This window comes from Haemorhous mexicanus, chromosome 1 (genome assembly GCF_027477595.1).
Source record: "Haemorhous mexicanus isolate bHaeMex1 chromosome 1, bHaeMex1.pri, whole genome shotgun sequence".
In the NCBI taxonomy this organism is placed as follows: Eukaryota; Metazoa; Chordata; class Aves; order Passeriformes; family Fringillidae; genus Haemorhous; species Haemorhous mexicanus.
In genome coordinates, this window is record NC_082341.1 from 152,567,902 (window position 1) to 152,579,003 (window position 11,102).

At 38.9% G+C, this 11,102-nt stretch overlaps 1 protein-coding gene across 1 annotated transcript in view; it reads right to left on the reverse strand.

Annotated features, from left to right (window-relative positions):
* Positions 1-7,056, reverse strand: part of FAM135B (family with sequence similarity 135 member B) — a 139,212-nt gene extending 132,156 nt beyond the window's left edge. Inside the window, exon 1 of the mRNA XM_059867520.1 lies at positions 6,957-7,056. Coding sequence (XP_059723503.1) covers positions 6,957-7,033 — 77 coding nt within the window. The 5' untranslated portion in view covers positions 7,034-7,056. The remainder of the gene's footprint in view (positions 1-6,956) is intronic.
* Positions 7,057-11,102: the final 4,046 nt, after the last annotated feature.

Here is an 11,102-nt window from a genome sequence, read left to right on the forward strand (position 1 = left end):
TGCAGCTTCTTTCTGCACTCAGTTTTAGCCATGAAATAAACTTTGTTTTAGTGATTTATCATCAGGATGATGGTCTCCAGGTATTCACCTGTTTAGCTTACAGCACAAAGCAGGCTGACTTGATTATCACTAATATGTGATTTTAGCTGAGCAATGTGGTTTGCTAATAAAATTGGGTTCTGCTTTTCAGCAGTATGCAATGCTCCATGCCTTAAGTCTTCATGTCACTCTGTCCAGTTCCTCAACAAGTGTGTCACATCCTGGAGGAGTTCAATTTTCAGTGCTGCACTTAATGACACAATGACTGTAAGAGTTTATGGTGCTTGTTTCATCAATTCATTGGGGAGATAGAGGGTAAAACAGATCCAAGTGCATCAATGAAGATCACAGCTACTCCTAAAAGACCTAAGAACAAAGAGAAGCCACTTTTTTGTATAAAATCTGTTGGTTCAAGTAGAAATTAACCTCAAACACATGCATGTAGTCCATTAAATTAATACATTTGATTAGCAGAATTTAAGGGAAATCAAAGCCACTTCTGATATTTTAGGAGATGACACTTTAAATTTAAGATCTCTGCCTTTAGAAATATTTTTTTATTTTGTGAATTGAACTTATAAAAATAGGAAAGGCAGTGCCAAATTACACATCAAGAGCTTTGAAGAAAATCTTATAATAGTCAATTTTTAATGTTACAGATGATAGAATGAACTGTCTTCCAGGTTAATGGCTGATGAGCATTAAAAGCTGGCTAAATCCCAGAAGTTTCATTTTGTTTTTTTCTTCTCTTTTTAACTCTATTTTTTTGCCCAAGACTTTAATCTAAGATCACAGCTTGCATTTTATTTCCTAGGAGAGTGGATCCCATCTGTTTGCATGACATTCCTCTTGGCTAGCACTGTCTATATGATATATTTTAATGTTTGTCTTCCAGGAGCAAGCAGAATGCCTTCTCTGTCTGTATCCTTACCTTTGATTTATTAATTTTCCTGGTGTGTACAAAGCTTTCCACCTGGATGCCAGAGCATCTATACCAAACTCTTCTCTCTGTAAGTATCACCACCTTTTATCTTTGGTTCAGAAATTGCTTTGCAGCATTTACTGATCCTTCCAAATGTCTTTCTTAAGTCCCAGTTGTTTATTTTCTGCAGGTGGGGAAAACCAGAGACTATTCTAACAAGACCAGGATCAGAAAGAGAGAAAGGAAGTGAATGTATTGATTCCCTACAACATGCTTGATTTTTTTTCCTCTGATGTGCCCAAGAATAGAGACCAATTTGCTGAATGTTGTGCAACGTGCACTTTTAAGTAAGCTGTTTGAATGACTAGTTATCACACTGGTGTTCATGACCAAGAGAGAAACAGTTGCTATCCCATGTGTGAAGGGTGGCTGAAGCAAACTGAGCACATTCTTTCTCAACATGTGACTCAGTCAACCCATGTTGTGTGACATGGGTGCCAAATGGGAGCAGAACAAGTGGTGAGGCTGGACCATATGGGTTGAGGAATGGCAAGACGACATTTGGAGCTCTGAGAAGCTCTCAAATTGCTATAACATTTCTGGGCTCTCCAACATGTGTTTGTTCCAAATCACTGTGCTGTCCAGAATTTTCCCTCTGACATTGCACATGCCTGGTTTTTACTCTGTGTTAATGATTGCTTGGAACAGAGTGTGGGAAACAATCACAACCTAGCATCTAAAGCATTATCTCAAGGCCTTGAGTAGTGTCTGTCCAGGCCCCTTATTTCTGAATTTGTACTAATTCTGTGGTACTGCCTTGGTTAGACAACCTCTTATTAGAAGAGGTGAAGCTGGCCTCTTACTCAGTTGTCTATAGGTGACCAAGTGACACAGAGCAGCTACCTAATGTATTTAGGGTTGGTAAGCCAGAGTATTGCTTATTTGAAGGAGAAAGATCATTTCCAGATACAAAAGCACCCTACTTTCCACTGACTACTCAATTACCTGTCAGTGGATTTTGCTGAGATGCTGCTCTTCACCTGCAGAACAGCCTCACCTCTGAGGCTCCACTCCATTTATTTTCAAAGTTTCCCCCCTACCACTGCCCAAGACTCCCCAGCTCTCTTCAGCAGACACAGAGTGCCTAGAAATTAAAGATGGCTATACTCATTAGCCAAATGGGAAAATTGTCTTCACCAGCTGTCATGACAATAACCCATCATTCATGATTTTCATGAAGTTGCCATTTGCTACGCTTTGGCACACTGATCTATAGCTTCATGCACACCTGCACTGCAGCTACTGTCTTGACTTTAGATTTGTGCTAAACTAAGCTCCATCTTGTCAGATCAGTGCAGCAGGTTCTCAAATATCACTGCATGACCGTGACTGACTCCTTAGGGGTTTTATGCTTTCTCTTTTTTATGCCTTTTTTTTTTTTTTTTTTTTAGAGTATTGGATGATGCCTTAATGTGAAGATAATATGTCATCATGGCAAGAAAAAAGTCAGTTCTGTCAATGCATCTGTTCCAAGGGACAGCATTCATTATTCTAAAAAGGCATCACTTCCATCACTTTACAATGCTTACAAGCCCTCTTCCTTTTATTCCCCCCCTTTTTTTTTCTTCATTTATAATAAAGAGAATTCATGCATCATAAATGCACTAGGTAAGTATTTTCGAAATGACAGATTTACAGTCCAAAAGTGATTTGTATTTCATTACAGGTGAGAAGTCTGAAGAAATGCATATTTTTATGAACAAAGTAATAAGATTTACTTCTGTCCCACACTTTCAAACTATATGATGTTATATATATTCTGAGACTGTCCCTCAAAAGCTCTGAGAAATAAGGTCTGAGCCTCTGAACACAATGTGTATTTTTCAGGTACTCATCTGACAAGAGAGGCACTGATGGATTGCTGAACCCCAGTTTGTTGGGAAAAGGAGCTGCTGCATTTTGTTCCTAAGGAATGACTTCATTGCTAAGCACACTGAACCCCAGTTTTCCCTCTGGTAGTTAACAGGGATGTTTTGCCACTCAAAAGCTTAGTCTGTTAAGTCAGACGACCTTCTTTCCAGCAGCTCTGAATGCTATTGATCCCTGGTCTGGTCCTTGTAGTGTTTTGCAAGCTTTGAAACCACTGATCTTTTCTCCAGGGCAATGGTGCCTTCCTTTTAGAAGAAACTGGACTTCATTTTTCCACTCATTTCGAATCACTACCACCCCTCACACACATAAACCACCAGTATAAGTGTGAGACACTAACAAATTGCAGCCTGGAATTTGAGGATTGAGAACACTGATAAGCAGTTGATTCAGCCCTGTGATCAGTGACCAGTGACTTACCTTGGCCCTAGTTTATAATACATTGTTGCCAGAATCCTACTACAGGTCAGCCACTACTTCACTTTCTTTGTTTCCTCTCTTTCCTCACAAACTCCAAATATTACTCACCCTGTGGACACAGTAGTTGTGGAGTTAATTTTTTTTCCCCTCAATCAAATAGATTTTGAAAAGCTTTAAGAAAAAAAAGGTGCAGAAGGATTGCTTCTGACAGAACCAGGCAAATCAATTAATTGATCTCCGGCAGTCAGGGATAATTTTATTTCCTACTCTATTAAGGAAAATCAGAATCAGTTAGCCAATTTCACTAGAGAAAATGTCACCAGTTATTAAGCAGCACATGATAGAAAGAATTAAAGATGGAAAGCTCAAAAATGTTTTTCCTTCCGGAAATTGCATTACTTATTTCTCAACCTTTAGAACTCAGGCATCAAGCAGCACTGCAAATCCTTCGGTTTGACCAAAAGAAAGAGTTTTCTTCCCCTGTAGCAGCACCTACAGCATTTAAACTTTGATGTGTATAAATACTGACACAGTTATATTTGTGCTCCAGAAGAAGATATATTTAACAGTAACTGACCAAACTACCTGCAACACGTAATTTACTGACTGTTCCTGATATATATTCACCAAAAACATAAAACTATGAAAAATGTTCACCAAAAAAAAAAAAAAAAGGCCTGATTTTTGTATAATAACTATTCATACAGGTAAAGAAACATGATTCAAATAGCACAAATTGTAGTTCAAATAGTTTAGGGAGCTTCCATTTCTCATGGGGAGGTAGAAGTGACAACTGGCTGTGCATGCATACAGATTTCAAAATAGCATCCAGTAAAATCAAAAATAGAACAGAGCCATTACCAGCAGCCTAACACTTTAAAGCACTTTGTGACTTATGGACAGCAGATCATGTCCTTAATCAAGCTTGATTATCTATCACCCAATGGTTCCAGAAGGGCTGATTCTTCCTAAATCACATTGATTTATTCATTCCTTTATTTGAGTGGAGTGCTCTTCTTGAAAAGACTTGTGGTTGGCACAGCCACACTCTCCCAAAGGGCAATGCTTTCAGGACTGTTAGCCAAGACTAAGTGGTTTGGGAAATATTGCCCTCATTTCTGTAGCTGCCAAGTTCCAAACCATAAATTTCAGCATTGTCAGTTAGGCATACAGGAGTAGGACTATTCTGTATCTGTGGGCATATTCAGGGATTTTATTATGATTTTTTATTTTGGTTTTGTACCAAAATATTAGGAGGAAAAATATATGATATAAATTATTATTAAGGCTCTTTGGTTCTGTTCATGCTTTTGAGGTAAAAACACCACAGCATGCTGGGTTCCCACAGAAAATAAGATGAATTTCAATTTCTCTGCTTTTCTGATAGACAACACTTCATAAATCACTATTCTGACCTTCATCAGGATGGAATGATATTGATTGAATTTACAAGCCACTCAGAGAAGAAAAATGCTAGTTAAATAGAAAATACACATCATTCTCAATTCTACCACAGTCTCATCTGTGGAGACCACATAAGTCCAAGATATCCCAGATGTCTATAGCCAATATCACCTATGGCAATATAAAAAAATCAAAATTAAAAGTGTCCCCAAGTTAAAATGGAATTTGGCAAGCCTGTCCACTCTTTCTTTTCACACGTTCATGCTGCGGTGAAAGGGCCTGAGCAGATAAAGTCAGCCAGACCATAGTTATCAGCAAATATGAGACAGAAGGGTTTTGCTGGAAATGCAAAGGTTAAAATGGTGGAAGGAAAGCAAATGTAATATTGTGCAGGATACACAGAAACAAAAATTATTGCAAACAACTTAATGCAGTATAACCTATAGTGTCATGTGTTTGGAATATTAATCAGTAAAGCAAGGTAAGCACCAGTGGGGAAAAAAGCAAAGGTAATTAGGAACTCATTAGTGTGACAGCTGAATATATTATCTGTGTTAGTGCTAGGCTTACCCCCACATCAGAGATTTGATCTGACTGTCAAAGCCAAGGAAAGCATTTTACAGAAATTATTGAATGCAAAATCAGACCAATAGAAGAAAAACCAGGAAGGTCATCACAGTGAAACATGGAAAAATTCCTGGCTAACCTCTGAATACCCTTTTGTCTAAGTCCAAAAAAATCACATAACCCACAGATGGGAGTGGATTTTCAGTTGTGAGAAAGATCAAAGACATTACAGTGATCACCAGAAACCAAGGGGAAAAAAGAAAAGAGAAATTCTTCCTTCCATTATCATAAGGACCAGAATGCACAAGAGGTTTTTTTTTTGTTTGGATTTTTTTTTTGTTTTGTTGGTTTGGGTTTTTGTTTGGTTTTGTCTTTTTGGTTTTTTGTTTGGTTTGGGTTTTTTTTCTTTTTCTTTTTTTTTCTTTTTTTTTTGTTTGTTTGTTTTTGTTTTTGTTTTGTTTTGTTTTCCTGGGGGGGGAGGGGGATTTTTTTTTTTTTTTTAATAGCTTGGATAAACCAAACAGCTCAAGCACAGAGTTTTCTTGTTCAGTTTGACACCAGTACGTGACATAGTCAGAATACTCTCTAACATAAAGTTGGTGGATATTCTCTTGGAGAGAGCAACAGAATGACAGATGCCAGCTGTTAAAACCAAATAAAGCTGTGTTTCCTTCATTCAAGTTCCCAGCATTTTTCCCACACATTTCATCAAAGTAAATCAAATAACAAAATGCTTCTATACTGATGGAAACAGCTCTACCTAATCCATCCCAATACCTGAAACAATTCCTGTTTTTTTTCTGAGGGAAATGGTGCTTAAGATAGACAAATCAGCTGTGAACCACCCCTGTGCCAAGCCAAGGTTTGAAAGAGAATATTTAGTGTTCTGTAAATATCAGTTGTGGTAGGTGAAAGAAAATATTGTTCCTCTAGACCCACTGTTTCCCATGAAGTACATCCTTTTGACCTGAGTGTCCTGGTCTCCCCCAAAAGTGCTTCTCTGTCTAATTTTTCTTTACTGAAGAACACCTGTGGGGTGCAATATGCAAGCTGAGCAACAATTCACACCTGGCCAGGCTTCTTCACAGCCATCAGGTTTTTTTAAAATCTCCTAGGAAGGGTGGTGCAAAAATAATAGAGGCAAAAGTTTAACTAGACCAGAACTGTACATCTTCTTGTAATTTATTGAGATGTGAAAATCAGTGTGGCCACAGAAGCAGAGCTTTAGACAAATATGAGTATTCATTTTTCCCTTCTGAAATGGTAGGATTCAGCTAACTTCCATTAAAAGAATGTAGCCATTAGATTTATAGCCCTAAAATGAAATTGTTTGCATTATAATTCAATGCAGCTATCATTTACCACGGAGACTCAAAATCAGTCTAGAAGCATTTAAAACCGCCGTTGTACTTACATCTGAACAGGGGCATAAAATAATTTGGAGCATTACAACATTGTATTGCAAAAACAAGTCAGTCAGTCTGAGTTTATAGTGAAAGTAATGTACATTGATCTTCCTTGACAGCAATGAAAGCCCAATGACATCCTTCTTTGCCCTGGAGATTGCATGAAATATAACTGCACTCGGCAGAAAAGAGCCTGTTTTGCAATTTAACTCTTTTCTGTAGGTTGCTCCTCTGTTGTCAGCTGCATATTAATGGAAACATCAACTCACCCCCTCTGGAAGAGGTCCACATTATGGAATTTGTGTAGCTCCACAGAAAACTCGACCGTTCCCTGAACCTCAGACATGGTTTTTTCAGGTCATCACCTAAATAACACATATATAGAGACATTGTAAACGTTTGAAATATTTTACTTAACAAATCCATGAATGGATGATTTAATTTTGGTTGGCATCTTGGGGTCCATGCAAAGCTTGAAATCAACTGATATCAACTGGCATCTTTCCAATGACATCATTTGGCTCCACCTTCAGGAAAACTCGCTAAAAGCCAGATCAAAGCAGTAATTAAGAGAGGTAAGAAGTCTAATTAAGCCTGAGGACAGAATGATAATATTATGAAAAGTATAAGAAGCAAAAAAGTAAATAACATTATGCGCAAGAATCTCAAAGCAAATTTTAATTAACTGTCTTGCTGCTCTTGTACGGGAAATTGATTTTTTTTCTTCTCATTTTATGAAATGGCAGATTTCCAGGGTCAGCACAGCTCATTTCTGTAAAAGCACAGGCCAAAAAGATAAGAACCCTAGATAGATGAGAGCAGAATTCAGATTTCTCTTTTTTTTTTACTCCTCCTATGACTTAAATAAAGTCCCAGAAGGGAAGCTTCTGAGGGAATATGAATAATTTAAATATTAATGAATGGAAGATATTCTTTTAAAGAAAATGCTGACAGTCATGGCACCTAATAGGCCACAACAGTCAGATCAAGATTTTGAAGCATTACAGCCATTTAGACAGTACATCTCAGGTGCTTATTGAATCACAGAATAATTCAGGTTGGAAGGAACTTCAGGAAGTCATGTCTCACTCAAGGAAGTAAGTTTCCAAACCAGCTCTATTTAATACACAATTGTAGATCCTTAACATTTCCCTGATTATAGCAGAAGCAATCCAAGGACTTTACAGCTTTTGGACAGATTTTCAATTATTTTTTTGCCCTTCCTTCCTTCCCCCCACCTCCCCCCCTGCAAATGTACTTCTGGCAATCTGCCAAGCTGCCTGGAAATTTTCTGTAGGATCAATGAGAGGATAAAGATTAAATTTTTTTCATTAACACATTCAGAAGCAACATTTTAGTTGTTGTTTGACAGCAGCCAAGTGTAGTCTCTGAGGAAGACCCGTGTCAGGGCTTTTAACAATTCCCCTTTCTGAGACACACAGGGCATTAAAGGGATATGTAGCTCAGATGCAAAATGAAAAATTTCTCCAGAGGTGCTAATCAATAATTTTCATGGCACTCAGATTTAACCGTGTCCTTTAATGAAGCAGTAGTGAAGAGGATTTTGATACATGAAGTCCTCAGATAGGCATTAGGCTTTAGATTTCTCAAGGCTTGCTCCTGATTAGTAATTTTCCAACTGACTGGCTTATTACACTGATTATTTTAAACTAAGGTTTTTTTCTGGCTATCCTCTCAAGCACAAGTTTTTCAAAAAGATCTCATTCCAGAGTTAAAAGGTTATTAATTTTTCATTCACCGTCCTCAGACTTTGGAATGATAATAATGTGATGTAAAATATATGTAATATATGTCTATAACTGTAAGAAAGAAAAATAAAATTGCTAAGCTACACATCTGATACGCCTCTGAGGTAAGGAACTCTATAGCTTGTGTCAGGCCATGATTTAGGTGTGCTGAAGGTATATTCAAACTCCAGTACTTGCCAGAGAATCACAGAATAAACTAGGTTGAAAAAGACCCTTGAGATCACCAAGTCCAACCCCTGACCTAACACCACCTTGTGAACCAGAGCAAGGCCCTGAGTGCCACATCCAGTCTCTGCTTAAACACCTCCTGGGACAGTGACTCCATCACCTCCCTGGGCAGCCCATTCCAATGCCCAATCACTCTTTCTTCCTAATATCCAGCCCAAACCTCCCCTGGAGCAGCTTAAGACTCTGTCCCCTGGGCCTGCTGCTGCTGCCTGGGAGAAGAGACTGACCCCACCCTGCTGCACCCTCCTGCAGGGAGCTGTAGAGTGATGAGGTCTCACCTGAGCCTCTTCTTCTCCAGGTTAAATGTCAGAACCCAGGATTTTCCTCTGGCTGCCCTGGAGGACTCGAGACCCTGGTAGGGGGCTCAGAGACCTTGGCACGGAGTCAAAGACACCTGTGCCTTTGATTTTCACCCATGGAAACAATTACCAACTTTGTGTGAGGAGTTACAAGCCACAAGGGTTTGAATAGAATGTTGGTGAATTTATCACAGGGTGAAAAAGTAGAATTTTGGTGTTTTTAGAATGGGGGTTCAGGAGGCAAGATGGAGGAATCTGGGCATGTCCTGTCTTTCTCCTTCTTCTTCCTCTTGTCCTCCATCTTCTGCTGTGATGGTGGAACTTTTGGATTGGTTTAGAGTAGAGACAAACTACCTAACATAGGTGATAGGTATTGGAAAATTATTGTAAATAAAGTACAGGTAGTTTTAGTATAAAAAGGCAACACCACCCTGAGGGCAGTCAGTGTGCCACGGACCAACCTGCCAGACAGACCTCAGCAGGCTGGAGAAAGAATGTAATAGATAAGGAAAAATAAACAACCTTGAAAAGCAGAACCAACGCATATCGGCTTCTTCTTCAGTCTTGGGGCTGGGACAAAGAGAGTTTCTAACACCTCCCAGTCATCTCAACACCAGAGACTTCAACAGCTAAACACCCCCAGCTCCCTCAGATGCTCCTCATAGGATTTGTGTTCCAGAGCCTTCACCAGCCTTGCTGCCCTTCTCTGGACCTGCTCCAGCACCTCAACATCCTTCCTAAACTGAGGGGTCAGAACTGGACACACAACTCCAGCTATGGACTAAGCAGTGCTGTGTACAGAGGAAGTAATATTTTTTGTTTCCTTTGTCCCCCATTTCAACAGGACTGAAACTCATATTTTGTCCCTTTGTTTTTTGGCACAGATTAAGAAGGTATACACAGTTTGTAAGTAGATATGACTTATCTACCTGGTCATGTGTGAGTGCCTGTGTGTGATAGTCTTACCTGAGTCTGTGTGGGAAGCTAGTAGGAAACCATGCAAACCACAAAGCAATACTCTGACAAGGAATTTAGTCTTGAGCAGAGTGCTAATTAAGAGAATTGCCTTTGGCAATATATCTGCATGCTGGGCTGAGGCATATTTCCCTAGACCTAAAGCTCAGGATCAAAGGAAACTCCATGCTCTTGAAGACATCAGGGTAAAGAGGAGAGGTGTGAATGGATGGCCAGCCAGTTCAGCTCAGTACCAGCATTGTCAAGGACAGAAATGATGATGTGAAGCTAAGATTAACTAAGGTATAGAAAAAAATTAATAGTTGGAAATATGCACAGAGGTCTTCTCTGTATTTGCAGTGTATTTTTCAAGCTTTACACCTCTCCAAAACAAATACAGAAGTTATCCCAAAAACAAAAAACAACAAGCAAACAAAAAAACCTGTTTCTGTAACTTTGTTTCCCTCACTGATCAACAGAATTAGAGTGTAAGCACCTGCTACACCAGTTTGAACTTCCATCCACCCCAGCAGCACACCAGAAGAACAGATCACCCAGATTTACACCTGCAGCACTAGAGCCTGGTACTTCAGGGAGCACCCCACAAGTATTAAAAGGAACCTCTGGTGCACCTTATTTTCAGGCACTTAGCAAAGTTTAAAGAATCCTGCTGAGAGACATGGGTATAATTCTTCAATTCAAAAAGCTATGTAATCTGACAAAATAGCTGCAGGCACTACTGGATCAAGAAAATACTAAGTAATTAAAATGATGCACTAATAATTAACTTTTGTACCAGGTGCCTGCTTAAAGGAACCTTATAACAACCTTCCAAAACCCAGGGTTCATGAAGGACCTCTGATCAACCCTTGTGTGGGACAACCTTGGGTTATAAATAGAGCAATAGTTGCTAAAAATAATACCGAAGGTTGCCATGACATCATTATTGTAAAGACAATAAGAAATACTGCCAGTATTGAAATATCATCAGTTATCTAATAAGCAGTTTAAAGAAAAATATAGAGGTCACATTTGGGAAGGCTTTAGTATATTTGGATTTCTGAAATGTCTGTTTCTATATCAAGCTCCTTGCATTTTTCAAAAGAGACCTTAGGACGACACTGATAAATATCAATGTAAAGCTAATAAAGTAACACAGAAGTGT